General features: G+C 49.0%; 10 protein-coding genes across 10 annotated transcripts; 7 read left to right on the forward strand and 3 right to left on the reverse strand.

Moving 5' to 3' along the window:
- Nucleotides 1–985: 985 nt before the first annotated feature.
- Asppvi_009826 (5'-methylthioadenosine/S-adenosylhomocysteine nucleosidase) lies at nt 986–5063 on the forward strand (the record flags this gene model as incomplete). The annotated part of the gene is made up of 4 exons (XM_043305672.1): nt 986–1194; nt 1255–1880; nt 1944–2621; nt 2647–5063. The coding sequence occupies 4 exons, from the start codon at nt 986–988 to the stop codon at nt 5061–5063; spliced, it is 3930 nt and encodes a 1309-aa protein (XP_043161607.1).
- A 381-nt stretch (nt 5064–5444) lies between these two features.
- Asppvi_009827 (SMP-30/gluconolactonase/LRE family protein) lies at nt 5445–6533 on the forward strand (the record flags this gene model as incomplete). The annotated part of the gene is made up of 1 exon (XM_043305673.1): nt 5445–6533. One exon carries the CDS (start codon nt 5445–5447, stop codon nt 6531–6533), a length of 1089 nt encoding a protein of 362 aa, XP_043161608.1.
- A 604-nt stretch (nt 6534–7137) lies between these two features.
- On the reverse strand, nt 7138–8762 carry Asppvi_009828 (aldehyde dehydrogenase ALDH; the record flags this gene model as incomplete). The annotated part of the gene is made up of 3 exons (XM_043305674.1): nt 7138–8324; nt 8370–8569; nt 8635–8762. 3 exons carry the CDS (start codon nt 8760–8762, stop codon nt 7138–7140), a joined length of 1515 nt encoding a protein of 504 aa, XP_043161609.1.
- A 565-nt stretch (nt 8763–9327) lies between these two features.
- Nucleotides 9328–10792, reverse strand: Asppvi_009829 (alpha-hydroxy acid oxidase; the record flags this gene model as incomplete). The annotated part of the gene is made up of 8 exons (XM_043305675.1): nt 9328–9403; nt 9450–9526; nt 9580–9833; nt 9898–9972; nt 10022–10174; nt 10226–10563; nt 10613–10646; nt 10699–10792. The coding sequence occupies 8 exons, from the start codon at nt 10790–10792 to the stop codon at nt 9328–9330; spliced, it is 1101 nt and encodes a 366-aa protein (XP_043161610.1).
- Nucleotides 10793–11173: 381 nt separating this feature from the next.
- Asppvi_009830 (uncharacterized protein) lies at nt 11174–12407 on the forward strand (the record flags this gene model as incomplete). The annotated part of the gene is made up of 5 exons (XM_043305676.1): nt 11174–11199; nt 11254–11459; nt 11507–11578; nt 11630–12084; nt 12150–12407. The coding sequence occupies 5 exons, from the start codon at nt 11174–11176 to the stop codon at nt 12405–12407; spliced, it is 1017 nt and encodes a 338-aa protein (XP_043161611.1).
- A 397-nt stretch (nt 12408–12804) lies between these two features.
- Nucleotides 12805–15214, forward strand: Asppvi_009831 (Zn(II)2Cys6 transcription factor; the record flags this gene model as incomplete). Its single annotated transcript, XM_043305677.1, has 3 exons — nt 12805–13039; nt 13100–14106; nt 14186–15214. The coding sequence occupies 3 exons, from the start codon at nt 12805–12807 to the stop codon at nt 15212–15214; spliced, it is 2271 nt and encodes a 756-aa protein (XP_043161612.1).
- A 174-nt stretch (nt 15215–15388) lies between these two features.
- On the reverse strand, nt 15389–16279 carry Asppvi_009832 (dihydrodipicolinate synthase family protein; the record flags this gene model as incomplete). The annotated part of the gene is made up of 1 exon (XM_043305678.1): nt 15389–16279. One exon carries the CDS (start codon nt 16277–16279, stop codon nt 15389–15391), a length of 891 nt encoding a protein of 296 aa, XP_043161613.1.
- Nucleotides 16280–17280: 1001 nt separating this feature from the next.
- On the forward strand, nt 17281–18931 carry Asppvi_009833 (neutral amino acid permease; the record flags this gene model as incomplete). The annotated part of the gene is made up of 7 exons (XM_043305679.1): nt 17281–17420; nt 17470–17888; nt 17943–18083; nt 18131–18345; nt 18408–18605; nt 18657–18800; nt 18848–18931. 7 exons carry the CDS (start codon nt 17281–17283, stop codon nt 18929–18931), a joined length of 1341 nt encoding a protein of 446 aa, XP_043161614.1.
- Nucleotides 18932–20314: 1383 nt separating this feature from the next.
- On the forward strand, nt 20315–22153 carry Asppvi_009834 (uncharacterized protein; the record flags this gene model as incomplete). The annotated part of the gene is made up of 1 exon (XM_043305680.1): nt 20315–22153. The coding sequence occupies one exon, from the start codon at nt 20315–20317 to the stop codon at nt 22151–22153; it is 1839 nt and encodes a 612-aa protein (XP_043161615.1).
- A 3888-nt stretch (nt 22154–26041) lies between these two features.
- Nucleotides 26042–27329, forward strand: Asppvi_009835 (uncharacterized protein; the record flags this gene model as incomplete). The annotated part of the gene is made up of 3 exons (XM_043305681.1): nt 26042–26518; nt 26558–27202; nt 27261–27329. The coding sequence occupies 3 exons, from the start codon at nt 26042–26044 to the stop codon at nt 27327–27329; spliced, it is 1191 nt and encodes a 396-aa protein (XP_043161616.1).
- Nucleotides 27330–27766: the final 437 nt, after the last annotated feature.

Below are 27766 nucleotides of genomic sequence, written 5' to 3' on the forward strand. Positions count from 1 at the left end.
GTGACGTGTCCATGGAAGCGAGGCTGAGGGAGCCTTTCAATGCGGGGAAGGTTGTCAGCCTGACAATTACCATTTTCACTCACCTCCACTCTCCTTCTGAACCTCTCCAGAGCTCAAGTTCATGCGGAGAATCGCTTTCTGTTCCGACCACAGAGATTCTATTCATTTGGTCGAGAATTCAGCAGCTGGTGGTGAAGGGGAAAAATGGAACCCGATAAAATGGAATATGATTTTATAAAGCTTCCTATGTCTTCAAGTCTGGAGAGCGTTCCTTCCGGCGCCGAGCCGCCACAAAAACAAGACCATCCTACTGAAGTTGAAATAGAACGGCGGAAATTAGCGGCGGTGGCAAGGGGAGAAATATACCCTCCTCCTCGCAAATCTCAACCCCCTGGTTCTCTTCCTGAGACTCAATCTTTACTTCCTCGACATAACCCAAGGGGCAATGATAGGGATATCGAAAAAAGCTATCTAAAAACCCAGAAATATCTTGAATATCGTGCCCGGCCAAGACGGGACACAGGAAAGGATGGAGAACCTGTTTGGTCTGATGAATTGGAAGATGCTTTCCAGCAAGGTATACTCACCATGTTATTTGCCATGAGCGTAAAGGTCCAGGCTGATAATATGAAGCACTGGAGGCAAACCCGCCTATGAGCAGAAGGAAATGGAGCGAACGGGGGAAATCCTATGGTCGAAACGAGTTGATCGCTGAATACATCTACAGGGTTACTGGCAAGAAACGCACAAGAAAGCAAATATCAAGTCATTTGCAAGTACTTGATTCGTTCCTGAAAGGAGAGCCCTCATGTAGGCATGTTCATTGCTAAAGACTATGGAACCAAGCGGACTAAAACAACCTCCAGGGGAGAGACTCGTTCGAGAGAAACCATCCCAGCCAGTAGAGAATACAATCAAAACTAGAAGCGCTGCTTGGGGCGCTTCTTCGGATTTTTCATCCGGCCTTGGAAGCGAAACTGCCTCAATGGCCGACTTACATAATTGGGGCTACGATCTGGAGATTGCACAAGCATTGTTGGGCGATTTTCGCACCGGGATAACCGACCCTGAGATAATAGAGAGAATCTCTAATGTCCTACCAGAATTACTCAAAGCTTTTGCCCTCAAGATTGGAAATCCGGGCATTTTTCAAATTGACCAAGATACGATGGTATTCATAGACACTCACAGCGAGTAGGCTTCTTTCCTTGGAAATTTCTATACAGGAACTTTACTGACTGCATGGTAATGCAGGTCTATAGCGCAAGCCTTCAGAGGAGGCTTCCTAAAGAAAATTGCAGTCTACGACCCCACTGTCAAGCAAGAAGAGCCCATCTCTCAAGAACAGTTTGTTAAAAGTGGGCTCAAGAGCCTGGATAAGGGACACAATATCACAGCTACAAACGCAGAGGAACATGTAAAAGTGAAAGGACGTAAAGAATCAAAGGAACCCATCTTCTATCGGATTACTGACTTCCGAGAGTACATTTTGCAGACTCCTGCGTATAAATGGCTCATGGAAACTTTGCATAGAGAAATCGTGCTCACTTGCGAAGATTCACCAGTTATGGAGAATATTCGGCAACAAATCATTGACTACTTCCCGAAATCAGACCCAATCGACAAATTTCAGCCATCACGGGCTTACAGGGCTATCTTCGAGATGGATTGGAATATCTCGACTTTTATCAACGAACAGGGTTATCCAGGACCAGCAAATGAGGTTATAGACGCGGCCATCACTCTGACTGGCTCTCTGCACAACGCGCTAGCGCTGCCATGTGCTGCATACATGCGGCAGACTTGGCCATTGACTGGAGGGAAAATCATACATTTGATCCAAGACACTCTGGCCAGTAAGGACAACAACATCCACCTTTGTATGTCTGTCTTGAGACCATTATATAGGCACTGTGTGACTCAGCTAATGTCTTCGTATCTAGGTACATTATACGATGGGACAAAACTAATGGCAAAAATGAAAGAAGATTATCTGCGAGTTCAGACCCATGGGACGGCTTGGTCGGTTGCTGAGATTGGCGAACAGCTTGCTTGGCTTGGGGCAGCTCTTCACTCTAGTCGAACGGAAACCGCGCTCTCCATCTGCACACCTTATATTAAAGTCGATTATGAATATCCATCCGATATCCTCGTCAGTATTGGTTTTGTCCTTGAGGAACAGGAAGCACAAGCTGAAATATTACCCATTGGGCGTTGCTGGCAAAAGCTCTTCAAAAATCCGGTTATCGTAAAAGGATACCCTATCCCGCGCAGGCCCAGTGCTCATAATACTGGACTCGAAGTTCCTCTCAATATCATGGCAGAGCTCGGACAGGCACAATATGCCTCTTTCTTTGATGGGAAAGTCTTTATCAAGGGGTTCTGCACGATAATGGTACCGACCAGGGTTGTTGGGGACATGGAAATGGTGATTTGGCATGTGTTGATTAATGAAGACGGATCCCATATATCCTTTTCGGACTCAAAGGTTTCGAGTATTCCAGGATTGTATCCGGAAGCGCTTAAAATATCTGGTCTTAAGGATGCCCGGCATGTCGTTGGTTGGTGTGCAGACGTTACGAACTTTGCTGGTTTGACACCCAGCCCCAAGTATAAGAAAGGTGTATGCTAACGCGTTTCTAATAGGCTCTGCGTTTGCAGAGTACGGTATTGGTTGGTCAGGACTAGGAAAACCGCCCACTGGCTCTGACTTTGAGAGTGTCTCCATACTCCGTGGAAGCTTCATCCTGAATGGTATGAAAGCCGTGTTTGGCAGGAAGGATAGAGCACATCACATAGTACGCGAAGGCTACTTAGAGCGACTGAGATGGATATCAAAAAAATTCGTTGTATTATTCGACGTGGCCGATAAACGCGCTTGGCTTGTCGATGGGGCTAGCGCATTACTTCATCTCGCTCGAGCGTCTTTGCAATATGACGATATGGATGAGTTTCAAGATGAGCTCCTTTTTAGACGGGAGCAATTTCAAGAAGTGCCGATAAACACCACCACGGCTCGCTCAGCAGCGACATGGTTTCTTAGAAACCCGATTAACCAGAACGTCAAGCTATATGTCAAGAATTACGACCCAGGGTTCGAAGAACCGGTAAAGCAAACAACCTCTTTTTCCCTGTTCAAGGACCGAGTGGAGCAAATATTCCATATCCTGGAACAGATAGTGTCACATCAAGAACAAGTGAACACAGAAAGAGACATTGGACTCCGCACAACCAAATCGCCTCATGTGCTTGAGGGTTTTGATTTTATGGACGTAGCCGCGGATGAGGATGCAGTGTCAGCTCGCTCTGTTGCCATTGGGCCTGAAAGCGCAGGCTGGATAGAGCTTGTGCAGTCTATCCACGCAATTGTACTTTTCGGCGAGGGCTTTGGGGATCTCATCAGGCCGAGGAAGCCAGGTCAGCCTTGCCCTGCATGGTCTGACGTACCCAAAGGCCTGCACTGTCTTGGCGTTTGTGTTTCTGATATCAAGGAAATATTGAAGAAAATAGGAAACATCAGGGAAACACCCTGGCGATTTCTAGAGAAGTTTGTCTGGTGCACGCCAGATAAATGCTTTGAAGCGTGTCAATGTCTCGACATGGCTATGTCAGTCCACTGCGATCGAGTTCAAACTTTGCTTCCCATCGGTTCACTCAATCATGGCAGTCCAACTTATAATAGCCCCTCTCACCTAGAGGAGAATGGAGCGGTCATATTTGKGCCGAGCTCTATTGGTTTCACTCGCCAAGTTTACCAAACAGACTCACCATTACAGCCTGAGGGTATCTTTAGTCCATCAGTTGATAGCGGCATTGGAGAGAGCCAGAGCTCTTCATCGAAGGAATGTAAAAGTGGAGATGATGGTATTGCCGGGTGCAAGAGAAGACGTCTCGAAGAAATCGGAACGCAGCGAGCGAAACATCACCGCTCAAGATTTCGTCCTGAGGTTGATTCTGTTCCAATTTTGGAAGAGCTAGGCGCTCCTTCGCTGACACTTAATCCTCTACTCAACGGCAAATTGCCTATGCAGTCATGTGGTTTCGAGCTGGAACATGAAAATTCAAGGATTACTCGCCGACCAACTCTTTGCAAATCTCCTTTCTCAGCGGCGTTATCCAGGCATGGCACCAAAGGAAATGAGATACCAAAGCTCCTATCGTTGACTATATACACTGCTGGATGGCTGTGCGCCATAAGGTCCGAGTATGAATCAGCTTTACGCATGCTGGATGAATTTCACGACAGGGGATACGGCCATGGGTCAGACCATAACCTTTACACCCTTGGTCGAATCGGTGCCCACAATGTCGTTCTTACATGTCTTCCATTGGGACGATACGGTAATAATGCCGCAGCAGTAGCCGCTACCAGAATGATGAGCAGATTCCCTGCAATCCAGATCGGCTTGATGGTTGGGATTGGGGGTGGAGTTCCGAGTCGACGAGAAGATATTCGTCTTGGGGATGTTGTCATAAGCAAGCCAACAAAACACCATGGGGGCGTGGTGCAGTACGATATGGGCAAGTTTGCTGTACATGGATTTCAACCCACAGGTTATCTCAATCCTCCGCCAGAGAAGCTCTTGAATGCCCTCAACCTAATGCCTCCGCATGGAGCGCTACTGGGGGATTCCCTCGACCTCCTAAGCTCCTACCCCGGCGAGGAATGGGATTGTCTGTACATTTCCACCTATAAGCATGAGCAAAATGCTGACAATGAGTCCTGCCAGATGTGTAATAAAGAGCAACTAATCCCCCGAGATCCCGGTAATCGTGGGGTACTCGGACCACGCGTATTCTATGGGACAATTGCATCTGGGAATGCAGTCATCAAAGATGCTGTTGTCAGAGAGAGGTTATTGCAGAGTGATGATTTTCTTTGCTTTGAAATGGAAGCTGCAGGAGTTATGAATAGCAGTTTCCCTTGTGTTGTTATCCGAGGGATATCAGACTATGCTGATTCCCATAAGCATGATATGTGGCATGACTATGCTGCACTCACTGCAGCCAAATATGCTCGAAACCTTCTGCTTGCTATGCCAGGAGAAATCATTCGTCCTTAACCTGATGAGAAAGATGCGTTTCTTGATATGGACTTCACGTGTTAATTATTTGAAAACAAGCCAAATCAGGCTAAGCGTCTAGAATATACACAGTCTGATAGAATAACTGAGTATCTCAAACAATGCAGGGGAATGCCTTGGTGAGCGGTCTGAGGTCGGCAATTGAAGATTCCCATTGGTTACGGTCGGCTACTGCCAGTGGATTTTGGCTTCCAACAAAGATTCCAAAACGCTATTAAACCCCTCAGTCTGGTCCAGCCTAGGCAATAATCAAAGCACTCGCCATATGAGTAGCCCCAGCCAGGTTGCTGACTTCTCTCACCCAATACTGCACTGGAACAACCTACGCTTGGAGCACAACCATACACCACGTCATTCACAATGGTCAGCGCCCAGGTTGATTTCGTTAAACATCAGGAAGAGTTTGACGCAATATTGGGCTCCAATTCCCCAGAATCACACGTTTCGATACTCGCAGATGAGAGTCCTGAAAGATTGCCTCTTTATCATGAAGCTTGCGTCTATCATCCACCAACACGCAGCATTTTCGTGACCTCAAACCAGATGCCAAATCCTTCTCACCAACAGAATCTAGCAACAGGCGACAAGCATATTAAGCTCACCCGGGTTTATGATACGTACCCAGGTTCGACGGAATCAAATGTCGCCAAAACTGAGGATATCACATTTCCATATATCGACGGTGCCATGCTGAATGGCGGTGTCAATTTGGGTCCTGATCACATCCTCTTCTGTGCTCAGGGATCAAAAGACCTGAGTGATCCATCAGGTATCATAAAGGTGGCGGTTCCATCTGAGGGCAGCGGCGACACTACATCAGAAGTTGTGATTAGCTCTTTCCACGGCATTCCCTTCAACTCAGCCAACGACGTGGTCGTACATCCTCTTGACTCCTCTATCTGGTTTACAGATCCTCAGTATGGCTTCCACCAGGGCATTAGACTTCAACCGCAGCTCCCAAATCAAGTCTACCGTTATGATCCCAGTAACAGATCAGTTCGCGCCGTCGCGGACGGCTTCATACGGCCTAACGGCCTCTGCTTCTCACCTGGCCTCGACATATTATATGTGTCAGATACAGGTGCGATCCATGGCTCACCATCAGTGCCATTCAATCCGGCAGGGCCCTCTCATATCTATGCCTTTGATATTGTCTACCCTGGAGAGCGGACCGAACCGCAGTTGGTAAACCGGCGTGTATTCGCGTATGCCCCCGGAAAGGTACCCGACGGAATCAAATGTGATACCTATGGTAATGTCTATGCTGGATGCGCGGATGGAATTGAAGTGTGGAATTCTAGTGGTGTCCTTATCGGCACGATTAGAATCCCAGGCGGAGTCGCGAATTTCTGCTTCGGAGAGAATGGAGTCATATATGCTTGCAACGAGACCAGATTGCTCAGAATACATTTGCGCGGAGGTGTCAGAGGCGCTCTTTTAGGTATATGAGATAAATAGGCAATCATACAGTCGACATTCTAACGGAAATAATCCATACCCGACGGCAAATGTAGTAGACTTGGTTCAAAAACATGGAGGTGCCACACTGAGTTCATAAAGTCTTCATGATTCATCATGCAAAATTGGTCATAACAGGAAGAAAGTAGCTTCACAACAAAACAGGGCGGATTATGTAGTGCTGAAAGCATTTAGACCAATGACCAACCAGTCTCGTGCGCTTACAACTCTATTCAGAGGCGTCTTTCCGACAAGTGCGGCATTGTTCGACGTCCTGAATGATTTACCCCAGATCTCTCATTTTCCGCCTTAAAGCCAGGATAATCCCAATTGCTTGTACAAGTCGCTTCACGGTCGTCATCAATGAGACTGCGCCAGTCCGTTCATAGTCCTTGACGAAGGAAACTGACTTGGACCAGGCGCTTTTCGATTTTAACAACCGACCTGGTGTGAACCATAGCACGGTCATGGGCCGGTCGATGCCACGACATTAAAATAGGTACGACACGCTTCCTCCGACGCTGAGATTTTATAGTTGTAGCGCGGACAAAGATGGTTCGTCACTTCCTATGTAGGTCTAGGCCCAAAGAAACAGTTACAGCTTATTTCCCATGTTGACATGTACGGCCTTGATCCGAGTATAGGCGGCCAGACCAGCTTCACCAAGCTCCCGCCCAATGCCGCTCTGTTTGACACCCCCAAATGGCACACGGGGATCACAGTCTTGACTACTGTTGATCCAGACCATCCCCGAGTCAATCTCTGCGGCAACCCTATGCGCCCGTTCCAGATCCTTTGTGAACACGGCTGCCCCAAGACCATAGATGGTATCGTTGGCCCGGCGGATGGCTTCTTCTTCCGTTGCGAATGGTTCGATAATCACCACCGGCCCGAAGACCTCTTCGCGCACGATAGCCATAGAGTCTGTGGTGCCTGTGAAAACAGTAGGCTGGACAAAATATCCATCTTTGTTTCTGTCTCCGCTGGGGATATAGGCAGCTCCACCGACGACCACGTTGGCACCGTCTTTCTTCGCCATCTCAATATGCGAGAGGATACGCTCATACTGGGTTCGCGTCACCTGTGGACCCTGAAACGTAGATTCATCCCACTGGTCACCGATCTTGGACGTGGTTTCGACCGCCTGTTTGAATTTCTCTAGGAAGGAAGGGAAGACGTCCTGGTGGACGTAGATGCGGGAAGTAGCCGTGCAGATCTGGCCTTGGTTTGACATGATGCCGAAATGCGACCATTTCACGGCTTGCTCCATGTCAGCGTCTGGGAATACGAGCAGTGGAGACTTTCCACCAGTCTCGAGGGTGATATCTTTCAACGTTCCCGCGGCCATCTTCATGATCTCTCTTGCTGTTTGTGTTGATCCCGTGAAAGCGATCTTATCAACTAGCGGATGAGATGCCAGCGCGGCACCAGCTTCTCTCCCGTATCCATTAACAATATTCACGACCCCGGGAGGGAATCCAGCCTCCTTGATCAGCTCCGCAAACACAAGCGCGCTGAGAGGTGTCTGCTCAGCGGGTTTCAGGACGACTGTGTTCCCACAAGCTAATGCAGGGCCGAGTTTCCAGGTAGCCATGGACAAGGGGTAGTTCCACGGGATGATCTGTCCAACGACGCCTATTGGCTGACGAATTGTATACGCGAACTTGTTAGATGTCGTGCTAATGGTCTGACCCGCGATCTTATCAGCCCAGCCACTATAGTAACGGATGGTCGTAATGGCCTCGGTGAGGTCCTCTTCCAGGGCTACATGGTATGGTTTCCCTATTTCGGTCAGATGCGGTTCAACACTTTGGAAGGGCGGCATACCATTGTCCCATGCATCGATCGAGGCAAGCAACTCCCGCTTTTGCTCCATCAGATCGGCCAGCTTGGCCAGCAGTATCCCTCGGTCGGTAGGGGGAAGCTGTTTCCAGGAGGGATGTACCAGCGCAGTCCGGGCGGCCTTCACGGCTCGATCTACATCTTCGGCGCTGGCTGCGTGAACTGTGGCGATGGGTTTATCGGTGCTGCACATATGCATTAGTGAAATTGACTGAGATGAGTGCGCTCAAATGGAATGCTCCAGGCATACGCAGGGTCAATTGAAGTGATAGTTTGCCCGCTCGACCCCGGGACAAACGAGTTGCCAATGAAGAGGCCAGTCGGCTGTCGGTAAGCGTGATTATTCGGGGTCGTAATATCGACAAAGAGGTCTGCCATGGTTATGATTGTCCGTATGTGTGTAATTGTATAATCGACGATGAGATTCAGAGTTTATGGCCACTGAGATGATTCTAATATAGGCCTTGTAGATCTCAATCTAGTCTGGTATCTGATGCAGAGAAAGACCTTAGGTTTCTGCGGATCGACATGCCTAATGTGATGCCAGATGCAAGGGTGGACCTGTACAATTGCAATTCCTTTCGGGAAGGTCCTTCCGAACTCGAGTGTCCTGCATTCTGATTGGTCATTGAGAATCCATGAGCGACAATCAGACTTCGCGGGTCAGTATTTGTGCATGATTCGAGGCATTTGCGTTGTTACCCTGGATATGAACTGCAGCAAAGTCCGGAGGGACCTATGTAAGTCAATATACAATTTACTCTAGCAAGGCTAATCGGGAGTAATAGACCCGAAACTGTGACAACGGAAACATAGCTAAAGACACATTGAATAAAGGAGTCAAAAAATGGTGTGATATGAGAAGTCGCCTATTCTGATGAAGTGACTACAAGTATCGCTAGAAGACAATGCTAGGAATGCTTAATGACGCCGCCGACTTGCCCTACAGCCTCGACAACTGTCCATTCGATCTCAGAACGGACAGATAGCTCTCGTTAATGTCACTAATAGACGTGCAGCTGCGATTGTCAGTCAAAGGTATAAACAAGGCAGTATAGGACTCACCCTGCAAGAGCCATGGTAATCTTCAGTTCTTGCCGCAGAATCCTGATTGCCAACTCGACGCCCTCCTGGCCGTTATACTGAATGTATATTAGCCTACGACTATAATGACACGCCAGAGGACAAGGCTTACCGCAAGGCCCCAAATGGGAATCCTCCCCACGAAACAGTAACTGGCCCCAAGTGCAAGAGCCTTAAAGATATCCGACCCTCGCCGTATGCCCCCGTCAATTGCAAGTGGGATTCGCCCCCTTGCAATAGGGGCACATAGTCTCAGAGCATCTAGCGTTGCTGGGATTCCGTCCAGCTGGCGACCGCCGTGGTTGGAGATCACGATTCCGTCAACACCATAATGGATTGCTAGTTCGACATCGGCGGGGGAGCAAACTGTTTTTCCGGATCGTGTCAGTCAAACGAATGCCTAGTCTTTTAAGGACGGAAGACGGCGTACTCCCTTTGAGCCATATCTGCAGCGAGGTATGTTTTCTGAGCCACGGGATTGTGCTTTCCCAGTCGAGACTTGGATCTGCTTTGGTTAGCCTTTTGCAGTAGCCTTCGGGAATGGAAATTCCTACCGTAGTCAGTACGGTCTGAGGTATCAGCGCCGCAACTGAGGATGTTCGGCCAGTTCATATCTTCCGGAAGCGTATAGCTATTGCGGTATTCATTGAGTCTCTTTCCGAGCACAGGGACATCGACCGAAAGGAATAGTGCCTTGTACCCCGCCTCTGCTCCATGTTAATACGTATCAACGTCAGGCAGGGACGCGAGAGACGTACTTTCAGCCCGTTCCAGTAGCTGAATTGTGATTGATCGATCCCGCAACACACACATCTGCATCACGTACGGGTTCCCGGTCCCCTGCGCAGCCACATCCTCCAGGGAGTAATTCGAGTACGATGAGAGTCCCATGCAGATACCATACTTCGCGGCAGCCCGTGATGCCGCCAGTTCTCCATCTGGATGAGCTAGTTTTTGCGATGCAGCAGGGCTGAATCCAAACGGGAGGGAAACCTTGGTCCCTAGGATTTCCGTGGTCGTATCAACATGGTGCACGTTTCTCAGAATGCGAGGAAGGATTTTATAGCGGTCGAAGGCAGTTTCATTCTCCCGTAATCTGACGGACATTTAGCTAAGTGATCCTCGTCAACTGGGATGATACGTACGTGATTAGATCCATTGCGCCTTCATTGTAATAGTCTATGTAAAACTGTAAGGCTGTGGGTTCCACGAACAGATTGGATTTGCTCACCTCTGACCATCTTCGGAAGCTTACTGCTTCCTAGAGCCTTGAGGTCTGCTATGCAGGATACCTCGTTGTGTAGAGTCTCTCCTCGATGAGCCATCGAGACGATGATACTGTGTGTTGACTTGGAGGGAAAATATGTTGGGCATACGATGGAGAAATTACGCGGGAGCAGGAGACTTATCCGCCTTTCTGAACAGCTTGGGTCCAGTCATCAGAATTTCTCATCATGTCATTTCAGATATGTTTTTATTTGTGGCACGAACCTACCTCGGAGTTTAGATTGAGAGCTCAACGGAACCAATTACCCCTTCTGCATTGTTGCATGCATCGGATGATAGACTTGCGGAACAACCTTCCACAAGCACCATAATTCTCCCACTAACATCATATATTATTCCGAAGGTCATGGAATCAGAAGTTCCCAACTTACTCCGTACAGTATTGACCATTCTTACTGAGTTTCAGTAACCCCTGCGATATGACTATCCCCACTCGCATTTTCCTGTAGGTGGCTTTCGAACAATACACTACAGGGCTCCGTCATTGACAGGACTATAGCACAGGTGCCTCTGGCTATATCGGAGGCGATGTCCTCCACGCGCTACGGTCCACTCATCCTGAGTATAGCATTTCTGCTCTAGTGAGGGACACAAGAAAAGCTGCAATCCTGTCTCAAGCCTATCCAAACGTTCGAGTGGTCAGCGGTGATCTCGATTCCACGTCACTGATTGAAGAGGAAGTTCGTCAGGCCGATGTGGTAGTCCGTAAGTCATTGGCTACAACATATTGAGGTGTCGCTGATGGTCCGCAGATACAGCCAGTTCAAGCCACATTGAGAGTGTCAAGGCGATTGCTCGTGGTCTAGCTGGACGCAGTGATCCCGGTAGGCCGAACAGTCATTTTCATCTAAAGAACGGCATGCTGACTCTACAAGGCTACTGGCTTCAGATCTCGGGCGCAAGTGTCCTTTCGATTAGCGATATTCTCAATAGTACATACGGAGAAGGAACTGACAAGGTCTTTGGCGATGTCGTCGATGCTGACGCTGTCCGCGAAATTATTCGCCAGAATGCGACTCGCCGTGTAGTCGATGACTTTATTCTTAACCTGACCGGCCCCAAGACAGCTCTTGTGTTCGCACCTATCATTTACGGACAAGGTCGAGGCATTATCAAGCAGCGGAGTATTCAGATCCCTGAACTCGCCAGAGTCACCATTGAAACCGGAAGGGCGATCCAGGTGGGCAAGGGCGAGAGCACTTGGAGCAACGTCCATATCTCCGATGTTAGCGATCTTTTCGTAAAGTTGGTTGAAAAGGCCGTTCAGAAGGGGACAGATGAACGCATGTGGAATCAGGAGGGGTTGTATTTCCCCGGCAACTCGATGCTGGTAAGTCGACGGCTCTGGAGAATTTGTCGTTATTGTGTGTCAAAAAGGCTGATGTGAGCAACCAGAGCTTCAGCGGGATTTCCCTGTTGCTTGCTCAGACGGCCCACCGTCTCGGCTTGATAGAGTTGCCTCTAGTCTCTGAGATCGACCATGTGGCGGCGGACAAGTTATCTCCTCATGGGGGAGTTCTATGGGGTACCAACGCTCGCCAGAACAGTCAGCGGGCAAGAGAACTGCTGGGATGGTGTCCAAATGGCAGGAGTCTGGAGAGTGATATTCCTGATACAGTGGAGGAGGAGGCAAAGCGACTGGGGAAGCTATAATATAATGACAGAATGATCAAAAAGTTGACGTGGCAGTTGTATGCTTAACTATAGAAACATGAGTACTGTCACCAAAGAATCAAATCACTCTTACAAGCTACCGATCCTACTTCTCTCAACCTGCAAATCCCAATACACCCTCTTCAAGATATTCGAAGACACCATTATTGATGAAGGCAATTTCCAGTGGCATTCGTGATATTTTAAGGTTTCGGCTATGAAATGCGGGGTTGATGCTCCATTAACTTTGAACTCCCAAATAGGCAAGTGCTTCCGATCTCCTTTGACCTCGTCCGCCACAAAGACACCAGCAAGCAATCGCTTCAAAGACTCAATCTCCTGTCGAGGCGGCCGTTTGCAGCTTGTTTGGATCTATCCCTGTCCGTTCTTCATAGCAATGACCCCGATGACTTCGACTTTCATCCTGCCGCGCCGGACGCACGCGCTAGGAGCATGTCGCACCTGCAGACGTAGGCATGTCAAGTGCGACCAAAAGCGGCCTTCATGTCGTACATGTCGATCGCTGKGTGTCACATGCGAGCGTCCTCCAAGCAAGGTACGATGGATGCACAATCCCCATACTGGCGATAGTGCAGAGGACCAACGCGAAACCCGTCGGCATCTTTACACAGGTGAGCCTAGCCGTTTTAGACGCGGGCATGCATAATGATTGCCAACTAATGTGGGTACAGAGCAATCTAGGTTGTCCATGACATCCTCGTTACGCTCCCGACTGGTCTCAGGCTCAATCAATGCGTCGTTAGCTGAGATTGACCTCCGAACCAGAGACATTGACAACCCTCCCACAGGCGACATCATCGTCGGTCCGTTTGCAGTTTTAGGACTGCCTACACCTGAGTCCCAGAGGGGAGATAACGTGGTAGAGCAGCAGCAGACCGAGCAAGATGCACTGGATTCCACTTCAGTCGTGTCAGAGGCTCACATCGCCGAGCCGATCAGCCCGCCAATGATCGAGGATAGTTCAGACGCTATCGCCCAGCAGACGACATTCGCTCAAACATCTTTCTTTTCGGACTCTGTATGTCATTTTGACGATTTCCTCCACTGGTCGGATCTGCTTGGTTGCAGTCCAGATGCTCTTGATTGGAACCCTGCGCCGTTGTCAAGCGACATAAATCTAGCGACGAACTTAGCCGCGCTCGGCTCCGATTTCGAGATAGATCCTATGCCTTTCAACAGAGCAGCAAATGTCGGGTCATTCTCAGACGCCCCAGATGGGGACGGGTCGTTGCAGATGATAGCACCGACAGAGATGGCCTCCACCTTGCTACATGCCGCTTCATTGACAGAGGCCCCCTTCCTCTTCAAACATTTCCATGATAACGTGATTCCACAAACGATGCCTATGCCTCTCGGCAAGAAGTCTCCATGGAAAATTCTGAATGTACCAGCCGCAATGGTTACTTACAGTGACCTGACGATACTTGGTTCCCGGAATGTCAACCATGCGCGTCAGGCTAATCTCTATGGTTTGTTGGCCTGTTCTGCAGTCCACTTATCAATGTATCCAAGCGCATCCTCATCCGACACGGCCCAACATTGGCAAGAAACAGCTGAAAATATGTTTGAGCTTGCAAGAGAAAATATGCAGATGTCAATCAAGTATGAAACTCAAGAGCCGAAGAGAGCCAAGTACAAGGACCAACTAATGGCCATATGTTGCTTGACTGAATACGCGGTAGGTTCATCACGTCCAATGTCATGTTCCCCTCCTGAAGGGCAAAGGTTAACGTGCTTAGATCTTGTCTGGGCAACAGCACTATGCTCGTGGGTTCCTTATCCAGGCTGAGTATATTCTACGCATGCGGGGTTTGCCGAAACGACGGATCTCGCCAAAGGCGCGTCTCCTCCACCATGTTTATACGTGGCTGCGACTTGTAGGCGAGAGTACATACGTTCTTCATGACTATCAACCCTCGGCCTCCTTTATTGAGGCCCTTGATTGCGACTTTCGCTCTCGTCAGCCTGATCCACATAACCAGATCAGAAGCGAAGCACATCAAAAGGTCCCGCAGCTCGACGACTTTCTGCGACTCGAAGCACACCATTCGGACAGTGACCTGAACATTGACGATCCCAAAGATCAGGAGACCGGTTTGCATGATATTCATCTGCAGGACTCACGCAACTTTTCGGATACACTATACAAGCAGATTTACGGCATCCCCGAGACTTGGCTTACCCTCGTATCCCAGACTACGAGGCTCGCCAACGTTATGGAGACGTTTCGAATTGCCCGTCAATTACAAAAGAAGGCTTCCCTCGAGGCATGGGAAACACTCCACCGCCGCAGCGAGCACTTGGAAAATATGATCTGCTCATTTGCGTTGCGACACGACCGCCGGATACGGCCCAAACACTCGGACTCATCCAAACCCCATGAGCCCATGTTGCGAGCATTGAACAGCGCTCTGCTGATTTTCTTTTACCGGCGGGTTCGACAAGTCCATCCTGCTGTTCTAGATGGTTATGTGGAGAATGTTATTACGGCTCTGGTTGACTTCCAGAAAGCTGTACCGGCAGAGCATCCCATGAGCCCTGCAACGGCTTGGCCAATGTTTATTGCCGGGTGTGAGGCGCTTACAGCCTCTAAGCGGGACGCTGTCCTTCAATTCTTCAACAGGGCCGAGTCCATCTGTCGATTTCCCATATTCAAAACAGCCAGGGAAATTCTGACATCCGTGTGGAACCAGCAGGACCAGCATTTGGAGACGAATAGACGAGACCCGATGCCAACGTGGATTGACGTTGTCAGAAGAGAGCAAATATGGCCCATCTTTTGCTGATTCACTTATATAACGATACCCTGCGCCGCTACTAAATGTATTACTGCGTTAACATACCTCAATTTCTCAGTCAAACCATCATTGGAGGTGGTATATTGGATTACAAAATCAAGGACATATCTTCATTGGTTCATACACTTTCTCAAAGCTGTGCGTTAAATATCATCTAGCCATTTATACCGTGCTTACACCCGCGTCAATTAGCAACTGCTTCAGCTCTGCCTGCAATTCAGGCCCAAGTGACTTGAACGGCTTCCTCAAGCCTCCAGTGGCTTGTCCAGTTAGCTCCACCCCAGCCTTGACAGCCGCCGCATAGTTATGCGATTCCAAAAACTTGCAGATAGGCCAAATCTTCATCCACAGCTCACGTCCTCGCTTCAGGTCCCCCTTCACTGAGACAGTCTCGTACAGCTTGACCGCCAGCTCGGGGATGAAATTGGCCGCTCCCCACACCCCTCCGGGACAACCGGCCGCAAGACCGTAGAAGGTCAGTGTATCCCAGCCATTGAACGCGGTGATCTTATCCGAAAGCCCAAAGACCAACTCTGTGAAGGCGGGGGCATTCCCCGACGTATCTTTCAGATACCTGACCCCCACTTTAGACAATCCCGCAATCTCGCCGGGAGTGAGCGTCAGACCTGAAGCGCTAGGAATATTGTAATACATGATAGGCAGACCGGAGGCGTTATGGATCTCCGCCATGAGCTCGGTCAACTGCTCCAGGTTAACGGGGTCGTAGAACGGCGGCACGACCATCAGCGCTGCTGCGCCGGCGGAGGCTGCGTGCGTGGCTAGCTCGAGAGCCTCGGCTGTGGAAGTGCTTCCTGCCCCGACGACAACTGGGACGCGGCCGGCGGCGAACTTGATACATAGCTCGGTGAGCTCCTTGCGCTCTGCGGTGGTCATGGTAGTGAACTCGCCGGTGCTGCCGCCGGGGACGAGCCCGTGGATGCCGGCTGCAATGAGGCGGTCTATGTGTGCTTTCAGACGGGCTGCATCGATGCGTGTCTGGTCGTCTGTGAAGGGGGTGATGAGAGCAACTAGGATGCCGTGTAAATCGGACATTTTGGGCTTGTATTGCGATGGACAGAGATATAGACGGATTGTTTGGTTGTGAAGAAGGATCCAAGAAGAAAGAACGATTCAATTGATATCTCTATAAGAATCCACGAAAGAGTGCTAGATATAGATGGACGTAATGTGAAGGATAGGGACCACTTGCCGTTTTGGGAACGTGGCGCGACGGTAAGGGAAGGCTTTCCGTCCAGCAATCCGCCACACCAATAGCGGAAGTATAGGGACTACTGTCTCTGAAGATTGCTATCATGAAAGCTGACCATTACTTCGAGGAAACTTAAATAGTACCCGAGGTCTTGTGTCACGAGATATGGCATTTCGGGCAATCCTGAGAAGACGTAGTATACGATTGGAACTGAATGAGAGAAACTTTCAGTAAAGTATATGACTATTTCCACGATTAAGATACCTTTACGGCTAATCGGGATCATTTCTAGGTACTGCACGACTGAATGCTGCTTTGACGGTGATTCTACCTGTGTATACACATGCTATGTAGACGGGTGGACAGTCCAAACTTAATATTACATGACTAGCAACAGATCTATTGCAGGCCTATGTCCTATCAAGAGACAGATAGACTTCACTGAGACACCCTATGATAGCCAAGCTGCTGACGCTCCATTAGGAAAGCCATCCCGAAACTCAATTAGTGTATGACTCGCCTGACCTTCAGCGACAGGCGTCCCCAACACGAAATATGCGCCACTGGACACGGGCGCGACAATCACACTAACCGTAACCCATTTCCTTTCCCAGTCGGCGGTTTAAACCTCTGCGACACTGAAAACGTCGTTATCTGGGTGGAGTCTTCTCCGGGTCACTGTGGCACTCCCCAACTTACCCCGGATTACGACCAAGGTTGACATGATAAGAGGGACTATATGAAGGGTATCCTTCCCCACTGTCGACAATGGGATTCMTTCATCAAAGCTACAGCTATCAAAATGACATCACGTATTGTTTCTCTCTCTCCTGATCATTCGAACATGGACGCGGAAAGCCAGACTCCACCTCAAAAGCCAGAGGATATGGACCAGAAGAAAGAGGAACCGATGCAGCCTATCCGTCAGGATGCCTTTGGTGACGAGGAGTTTGCAGAGGTCAAGTACAAGGTTCTCAAGTGGTGGTGCGTTTACCGAGTCTTCTGGAGGGGATGTGCTAACAGTTTTCAACAGGCAAGGAGGACTGCTCATGGTCGCTGAGACTATCTCCCTGGGCATCCTCTCGCTTCCCGCGGCTGTTGGAACCGTCGGACTAGCTCCAGGGCTCGCCATCCTTATCAGCATGGGCATCTTCGCCAGCTACAACGGCTACGTTATTGGACAGATAAAACTGCGATTTCCTCATATCAGCAGCATGTCTGATGCGGGTGAAGTCCTGCTGGGCCCGTTTGGGAGGGAACTCCTGAATGCAGCACAGATACTACTGTTGATCTTCATCATGGCGAGTCATATCTTGACATTCACTGTGGCCCTGAATGTCATTACGGGCCATGCTACTTGCTCCATCATCTTCGGAGTTGTGGGAGCAGTGATTTCGTGCCTGCTATCCCTGCCTCGGACGTTGGAGAAAGTCTCATGGCTATCGCTCGTTTGTGAGTTGTGCTGCCATGGGCTGTACGGGTTGTGTTAGAGTTAACCTCTAGCAGCATTTGTCAGCGTCTTCTCCGCAGTGATGGTCACCATGATCAGTATCGGGATCATCAACCCACCCTCGACATGGGTAGCCGCCAAGCACACAGATTTGGTGACTGGCTTTGGGGGCGTCACAAACATGGTCTTCGCATATGGTGGGTACAATGTCATCATACTCAGTGTTAGTTCTGACAATCAACAGCCAGCCATAATTCCTTCTTCACTTTCATTGCGGAGCTTAGCGACCCCAGGGAATTCCCAAAGGCGCTTGCCCTTCTCCAAAGCATTGATATCTCGCTCTATATCGTTGCTGCGGTCGTTATATACTACTTTGCCGGCGAGGCGACAACATCACCCGCTCTGGGGTCTACAGGTCCTTTAATCTCCAAGATTGCATACGGCATTGCCTTGCCTACTGTAAGATTCTCGATCCCGCGCGGACCTTCAACTCTCAGCGGTCTAGAGACTGACCCTCACAGATTGTCATCGCAGGTGTGATCAACGGCCACATTGCCGCCAAAGCCATCTATCTGCGCATGTTTGTAGGAACGGACCGGATCCACAAGAGGGACTGGATTGCTGTCGGCTCATGGATAGGAATTATGGTCGTGCTCTGGACCATAGCTTGGATCATCGCCGAGGCTATACCAGTGTTTAATGACCTTATCGGGTTGATTGTCAGTTACCCATGCGGAGTAGCACGTCCAAAGAAACTGACCGGATACTAGGCCTCACTGTTTCTGAGCTGGTTTACCTTTGGTCTGCCCGGTGTATTTTGGCTGTATATGAACAAGGGAATGTGGCTCTTGTCGCGAAGGAAGATTTTCTTGACTGTTGTCAACGTGTCTTCGATAATTATTGGATTGGTTGTGGTGAGTATATACCTTGCTCGGACACAGTGCTTAGGCTGATCGATCAGTGTGCCCTCGGGCTTTACGCATCCGGTGTCTCGATTCATCAGAATCCGGCGGGCTCTGTTTTTTCATGTGGTGCTCGCAGTTAATCTTGCTGTTTCTTAGGGTGTATACGGCATGGAGCTGATTGACAATACAAGGTTGGCTGTGAGTACCTCATATTTACTCTTGTATATCAAAATTTATTTGGCTTGTATCATTCTACGGTTAGCGCTTATATTTGAAGCTGTCGTGAATTGATCGGCACATGACTACCTCAAGCTGTAAAGGAAGAATGAGGAAGAGATCTGTCATTCTCGCGTGTTGGAAGGGGATAGTAGACAGTGGGTTGACGAGAGGCTGGAAGGCAGCGCATCTGTTGCTATCTGCAAGTATCCCGACCGATCGATTGAAGCAGACATGTGTAGTATTGGAAAATTTGGTTATCTCTTGCAGATTTACATTGGAAACAGGACAGAGCCAATGATTGCCTTCGCATTGAATACGTGATTTCCTTGCACTCGCCACTTGAAATAAAATGATTCAGAAAGGTGTACAGCCTGGGCATTTATGATCCGTGCTTAGAGACTTTCACAAGACCTCGCTCAAGCTCGACGCCGTCGTGTGAACGATTCCTAGTGTTTCCCCTTTATAAGTCGCCTTTTTTTTACTTTCCGGAACCGAGCCCTCGGAAGCATAAAGTCCCTTTTAGTCAGGAGGGCGAGGTGGATGTCGACTAGAATGTAACTAAGCCGTTGAGGACTGTTGTTCCTGGCTCTGTGCAACGAATGACTGCAGTCCGCGTGATTGCTACTTAGAGCGGTACAGATATAGTAGACGTAGTAAATAATCCTATGGTCTGGTGTGTCTACTGATTGTTCACTGACTGATTTTCCGACATATTGCCAAGTCGGTGGGGGGACGCACTCGTCGGCTCCCAATATCAGGGCTCAATGTTCGATCAAAAGGGGCGGTAAACAAGCTTTCGTATCAGGGATCAAAATTTGCGGTTATTGCGGAACCAAACGGGTAAGGGGCCAGCTCCACCTCGGGGAAGCCCAATCCCCCGCAATACCCGGTGTGTTCCAATTAGCCATATCTTGATTTTGTGGAAAGACTCGTATTAGCAAACGCTTGTTCTGCTCAGTTTGTTTGGGCGTGGCGCGGCCATACCTGCCATCAGTCCGTTTGCCCCCAAACTTAAGAGGTTCTTCATGGCACAATATGCTACAATATGCTACAACTGTAAAACAATATAATTATTTTATGTAATAGATGTGATTATGTGACTGTAGTTGAGTCGCAGGTCGTACGTCAGGTGATCTCCCCACATCCAGAGTGCAAGTACCAGGTTACAAAGCACATATTCAAGAGTGTGTCGTCCGGACTATTTAATATCATAAAGGCTCATCTGAAGGCGCTCTTGAAATGCTCTCATAAACTGCTAAATATTGCAAAAATCGCCGGATTGTTAGCTCACCCAGTACTACACAATGTCATCAGTCGTCGCTGGGTCGATACCTTGGCATGAAGGCGAAGAAAAGATGCACAAACTGCTCCGAGTTCCGCACAGGGACAATCCTACAGTTCCCTTCATCACCTCCCGTGCAGGCCACCTGATAAAGCAATCTCCCTTGCTTGCGATTGGGACGCTCGATCAAGAAGGGAGGCCATGGTCTTCCATCTGGGGAGGGGAAAAAGGCTTTGCTACTCCAACTTCTGATTCCACCTTCGCTATCAAAACCCCAATCGGGACGACCTATGATCCCGTAGTCGAGAGTTTGTTGTTGGATTCCTCTACCAACAGCGGAAAGTCGGTCTCGTTCTTAGCGGTTGATCTCGAAAATCACCAAAGAGTGAAGCTTTATGGCAGGGTAGCCGCTGGATCGTTGGATACTCTTGATGTAGAAACTCGAGCCGATGTTGCCCACCTTATCGTCCACGTTGACGGCAGTCTCTGTGAGTATAACTCTGTTAATGAAAAAGATACCAAAGCTTACATTCTAGGCAATTGTCCCAAGTACCTGAATGCGAAGCACATTCTTCCCGCTCCTCCAGACCCAAAACTCATCTCGAAGAGTCCCCAGCTGCCCCTTAAGGCCCTCAGTTTGCTAAGTCGGGCGGATTGTTTTTTCATATCCTCGTCGCATGGGAAAGAGGGTATGGATACAAATATCCGTGGCGGGCCTCCCGGATTTGTCCGGATCGTCTCCAACGAACCCAGTGGCGGGGTGTTCATATACCCGGAGTACTCGGGGAATCGGCTCTATCAGACTCTGGGCAACCTCCTGACAACTCCTTTGGCAGGTTTCGTCTTCCCAGATTTTGAATCGGGTAATTCATTGTTTATCACAGGGAGAACAGAGATTCTAATAGGAAAGGACGCGTCTTCTGTTCTTCCTCGCTCGAATATTGCCGTCAGAGTGACCATCACCTCAGCTCGTTTCGTAGAGAAGGCGCTTGCCTTTCGAGGGATTCCGGGGAAACCATCCCCTTATAATCCCGGTGTCCGATATTTAATAACGGAGAAATCATCTTCGGCCGCTCTTGCAGATCGCGAATCGTCCGTTACTGCAACACTAATTCGAAAGGAGATTATCACCCCCTCGATTGGTCGATTTCGCTTTCGACTATCAGACAAAGGAAAGGCGGGGCCATGGAGCCCGGGCCAGTATGCAACATTTAGTTTCCGAAATCAGCTGGATGTGGGATACAGGCACATGAACGATAGTGACCCGTCAAGCCTTAACGACGACTTCGTCCGCACATTCACCATCTCATCCAGCCCAGGATACGGCATCCCTGATGATGAATTTGAGATTACCGCTCGAAGAAACGGGAAAATAACCAACTATCTTTTCCGAACAAGCACCCGAGTTGGGTTAGAGGTTCCGCTAAAGGGATTTGGGGGCGACTTTAGTCTGAAGAAACAAAGCAACGATGATATGCTCCCTTTTATAGCGGGAGGGATTGGGATCACGCCCGTTTTAGCACAACTTCCGATCATCGACATCAGAAGGCTTCGCCTCTTATGGTCAATCTCGATTGAGGACATCGTTTTGGTGGTGGACACGTTTAGGCGATTTCCCGGGCTGCCTGGCTCAACAACCGTGTTCATCACAGGACTTAGCTCGCACCATGGACGGGTCCATGAAGGGCTAGAGGCAGTTGAGTCATCTGGAGCACTGGTTCATTATCGGAGGATGGGGGCCAACGATATAGATCTAGCGCTGGCAGATACATGGTATTTCTGCGGGAGTCCTTCTCTGAGGGTTCCAGTGCTAGATTGGCTCGCTGGCAAGGCCGTGGTGTACGAAGATTTTGGTTACTAAAAGCTGATATTTCTGGGACACCAAGGACGGTAGGAGAAGTTAATGCATTTTTACAACGTCAAGACGTAAAGTTGTGCTTCATTTGGTGGAGCGTCTAATAGTTGAAAAGTCCAGGTATTAGAGCTTGAGTTCATGGGCAAAAGGAAGCACAAAGGTATTCAGCGCTATGATGTAAATAAATGAAGCGCATAATTTGGCAGAGATATCCATTTGAAAAGTCTCTTCTCCTGTTGCGATGTTAAAGCTGCAGATACATAACCTGGGATCCCACAACTATACTAGATCTGCTACATGAGAATCCAATGAGCCCTACAGTATCCTCTCCAATGGTTTCACGATCTTCAGCTTCAGCCTTACATGCGCCACAGTGCCACATATCCCGGGTTTTCTGCTCTAGTATCCGGTCTTCTGCAAAACGTAGTCGGTTATCGAACGAGGCACGGCACCAAGCGGGTCACCAGAACACGACTTCAGTTCAGGTTAAAAGCCCCGTAACATGGCCTACTCCCATGCGATCTACTTATCTCTATGCGAGTACTTATAAGGCTAATTGTAATTGGCAACGCTGAGTACAGATGGTTGCGCCATTTGGGGACGATGGACTCCTTATCCTTTGAATATTTTAGACGGCCAACAACTGCTCTTCCAGGTCCCTTCTGGACGGAGGACTCCAGAGATATGTATGAATTGACGAGGTACTAAAACCTCTTCGAACGTTGTGTCGAAAATGTAGCGGCGGTGGGATCCTATTTGGAACGTCCCATGTCACGAGGGAATAATTCCCCGTCATCCCTGTCATCGGGAGTCTTTCTAGCATAAGCCGCTATCGGAGAGATTGCTGGGGAAAAAGTACAGCAGATAGGTACATATCCTTTCATATCCAAATAGTATTCTTACAGCGGAAATATGTTAAGTTGCCCTGTCCTAGTGTCTATCTACTCCGGTGACTGTGGTTATCCAATGTAGAACTTTGGGATTGGAATATTTCCATCAAAATTTATTCTACGACGCTGGTGGTGGCAGATAATGATGAGGCGCAAATTTTGTCCAATGATTCTGGTCCCAAGTTGTCAGGACATTGCCTCCTTCTGTAAGACTAGATAGAAATCCAGCCCGATTCAAATTCTCCTCTTAGTCGTTCAAGAGATGCTGGCAGCAACAGTGACACCACGCTATACAGCCGACTGCGTCAGCATGGCGTTTTGCCGTCTCCTATTGGTGGGGAGTTTAGGATCTTGGCGATTTTCTCCGCAATACCCGCGGAGATGGTGGGCAAGGAGGTAGAGTTAACTAATGATCATCAAATATCTTACTACATTCGTTGTCTGGGACCTTCTGTGGCCAATTCTCCCATGCCATGCCTTTGGTGAGCGTTTGCAGACCACGACCGACTCCCTCACGACCCCTGCCCGAACATCAAGATGGAGAGCAATCTTTCTTTGCGAGGTAGGATATTAGCGGCACAGAAGCCCGTCTTCTTGGATGTTCTGGGTGATATATGGGATCCTTCATCAAATCCCGATGGAGTTGTGAATATTGGACTCGCCGAGAATGTCAGCCTAATTCTCTCAGATATTGTTAATATGTGCTAACCACTCTTTAGACCCTAATGCACATGGAAATGGGAGAGTTCATGAACTCCAAGGTAATATCCACTCATGCACACGCCATATGAAGAGATGGGGACGGCTCCTAATCTACCAGGGTTTAGCTGCACGTCGATTCCCATGCGTTGACGTACGGGGACGGGTTTTCGGGGTCCCATAAGCTCAAAGGGGCGCTTTGTCATTTCTTGAATCACCACTTTTGTCCTCGAGTTGAGTTGTCGCCCACTCAGATCACCATTACTTCTGGTGTGAGCAATGCCGTCGAGTGTTGTGCCTGGGCCCTGTCTGACCCGGGGGACTATATCTTGATTGGGCGTCCCTATTTCAATGCTTTCAAGCCTACGTTTGGAATACGTGCTGGGTACAGCAACCTGTTTCCCCCAACCCACAGATCCCCTGTGTTTCTTCAAATCCCCTATCGAAAGAGTCCTACTGAAACTGACCCTTGATTCTTAGAGTTGGACTTCTTGAGGTTAAGTTTGGCACGACGGACCCATTCAGTCTCGACGCCGTCCAAGAGTATGAGAACACATTTGTTGAAGCGCGCAGTAGAGGCATCTGTGTAAAGGCTCTCTTGTTATGCTCGCCTCATAATCCTCTTGGTTAGTAAATCTCCCGCATAACTGCGACCGTCAATGATTTACAAGATTGTTCGTTCAGGTCGTTGCTACTCTGAAGATGTTCTGAGGGAGTACATGAAGTTCTGTAATAAACACAGGCTTCATTTAATATCTGATGAGATCTACGCACTCTCGGTGTGGGAGAATAATGATCTTTCAGGAGCGCCCACTTTCAAGTCAGTTTTGTCTATGGACGTCAGCGACATCATGGATCCCAGTATGGTTCATGTAGTATGGGGTTTAAGCAAAGTAAGTGGCCTCGCTTGGGTTCTACATGGTCATAAACTTAGCGTTGGTGAAATCAGGATTTTGGAGCGACGGGTCTACGAATTGGTTGCTTGATCAGCCAGTCAAACATGAGTCTTTTGGAGGCTGCAGATGGAATCTCGTAGGATTGTGTGACTCGCTAATGTTGCCAAGTGCTAACTATTCTTCGCTTTAGTCTCTATAACTTTCCGTCAAGCTTAGCAGACAGTATTGCGGCTTCGATTTTACTTGACGATGAGTTCAGCAGCAAGTATATTGCGACGAATCAACGCCGTTTAGCCGAGAGTTACCGTTTCGTGACTGACTTTCTTACGCTCCATGAAATTCCATATTACAAGTCCAATGCCGCAATTTTTGTTTGGATGAACCTGGCAGCGGTGCTGAGAGATAAATCGATCAAGGACGCAGACATCCTTATGGAACTTCGAAGGCAAAAGGTATATATTGGGGCGGGTTATGCCTACGCAAGTGAGGAGGCAGGGTGGTTCCGGATGGTGTTCGCCCATTCCCAGAGTGTTCTTGAAGAAGGACTAAATCGTATGCTCCGGGCTCTACGTTGCTTGAATTCATATTAGAGCCGCCATCATTTGTTTCCTAACAATGGCTTTGAGTTTTATGCTAAGCTTCTTCTACTAAAGACACAACGTACCCAATGCCAAACAGCACTGCATTTTCCTACATCCATAGCTTGGTGAAAGTTCTAGCAAGATCATCTAATGCGCTCAGCACTACAAAGGCCTCATATAGTCTCGATGAATCTCCTGCGGCGACAATTTGGAAGATGTCGCGGTTAACCCGGTCTTGGCTCGCTCGTATCTTGAAGTCTATGGGGAATGGAAGCTCTAGGAGATGCAGTGGATAGCGAATGTGCCAAATAGCAAAAGAGCCAAAACTGGTCAAACAATACAAATGATTTTCGAAGTAGCCACTCTTTTTGCTGAACTCAGTTGTTGCTTGCTAGGCATGCAGCCTATAACTGCTCCTTTAAATCGAAGCTAATTTGTAGTGGGGTGAGCGCATCACCATCACTTGTACCCTACAATATGATTGTCACTGCAGTGGGGGGTGCCCATTTAGGGTATGACAGTACGGTAGTTGGTACTGTTCCCTGAAGCAATCGTTAAACTTGCCGCATTAGGTGAAGCGCCCCGTACCAGTATTCATCAACCATTCTCCGGGACACCCCCATCCGCCTGCTCCACAAGAGTCTAAACACTCACAAGGTTATTAACCCTTGCATTTTTCGCTTGCCTTCAATACCGTTCTGGAGAATAGCTTCTTTGTAAATATTCAATTTTTTTTCGGGGCTCATATCCAGCTGGATCCAGAATCCTGCAGGATCCCTTATTCGTCAGCTGTCGGTTTGAACCAACCTATCTGATTAGGTACACGATATGAATACGGCTGACTTTGACTCCCCACTGCCGGCGACTTGCGAAGATTCCGGAGAAGCGCTTTTCTCCGCGCCAGTCGACTCGCCTGTCGAGTGGAAAGATATCGCTGTGGAGGATTTTGAGGCATATCGGCAATGCGTCACGCCCTTGAACCAGGTCGGCTATCAGACAGATTCTGAACGAGATGCGCTGGTTGATATACACCCCAAGGGATTTTTCATCCGACAACCCCCCTTGCCTCACGAACTCGATACCCACATGACACCGGACGCCCAATTATTCCAGACGATTCACATGGGTGCCGCGGTGGTCGACCCCAACCGATGGCGCCTCATTGTCGACGGAATGGTCCTCCATCCGTTTATGCTCAATCTCGGCCAACTACGGAGCATGCCACGAACATCCGTCACGACATTCCATGAATGCTATGGCAGCCCTCTTCTTCCCCCGACGCGGGCTGTACGGAGGGTTGGTAACGTACGCTGGACTGGGGTAAGCTTACGCGCATTGCTTCAGATGGCACAGCCCAAAGGGTCTGCGTCATATGTCTGGTCCGAAGGCCTAGATGGTGGGATCTTTGCCGATGTCTGGGCAGATCGGTACCAGAAAGACCTTCCCTTGGAGAAAGCAATGGCTCCTGAGGTGCTACTCGCGTTTGAAATCAATGGTGCTCCTTTAGACAAGGAGCGTGGGGGTCCCGTCCGCCTCGTAGTTCCGGGTTGGTACGGCACTAACTCCACCAAGTGGATCAGTCATATCTCTCTCCAAGACAAACGCGCAACTGGGCCGTACACCACCCTGTTCTACAACGAGATTGATCCGGCCGATCCTGACGGTCAGCAGAGACGGCCGGTGTGGAAGGTGGAACCAAATTCGATCATTGTCCGTCCTCGTCCCGGCGCGGTTTTCGCCAGTGGACACACTATAACCGTCATTGGTCGTGCCTGGGCGTGCGAGGAGATAGTACAAGTGGAAATCAGCACGGATGGAGGGAATTCTTGGTGCAACGCCCAGCTTAATCCGCGGAGGGAATTCGAGTGGCAGCTGTTCCAGCAAAGAGTGGTCTTCAGCCGTGGCGGATTTTACACAATCACTGCGCGGGCAACAGATAAACGTGGACAGCAACAACCCTTACGTAATCGACGCAACCATGTCCCTACGGTGAGTATAAGCGTAGCCGAGGGACACGAGGTATAGGAAATGAAACAACCCTTTACAGAAGGCCAGCTTGACAAACGGCATCCTCGTTTATGACGCCGTACGTGAGAGGCTATCCCCAAGCCCTTAAGCTAAAGTTGCCGATGCTGGCTCCTGTTCTACTCACAAAAGATCATTTGATAGGGTGGTTTCAAATCCGTGGTCTTATTACTTAAGTACCTTTCAATTTCCGAATCGCATCTCGTACAGAATGACGGTAGAGGACAATCAATCATCTTACCCCCGTTCCGATCTACTGACGGAAGAAGGGCTTGAAATGGTGCCTTTTTGTTATATGGTCTCCCCGAGCTCAGCATTATGGCTGATTCTCAGCCAGAACTTCGAAAATAGGTAATGACTGGTGATGCGGACGAGGAAAAGACACCTTAAAATCTGGGAGTATCTGGGAAATCACTTACACATCTCAGTGTTGCCCTTTCCTATGCTTTTATTTCTGCTGCTACTGCTCTGGATGGGACTTGTATGTACTTATTCATTACATTTACAGTTAGAGTACAGCAAGAGCTA

The sequence above is a fragment of the Aspergillus pseudoviridinutans genome (genome assembly GCF_018340605.1).
Source record: "Aspergillus pseudoviridinutans IFM 55266 DNA, scaffold_7, whole genome shotgun sequence".
Taxonomy (NCBI): Eukaryota; Fungi; Ascomycota; class Eurotiomycetes; order Eurotiales; family Aspergillaceae; genus Aspergillus; species Aspergillus pseudoviridinutans.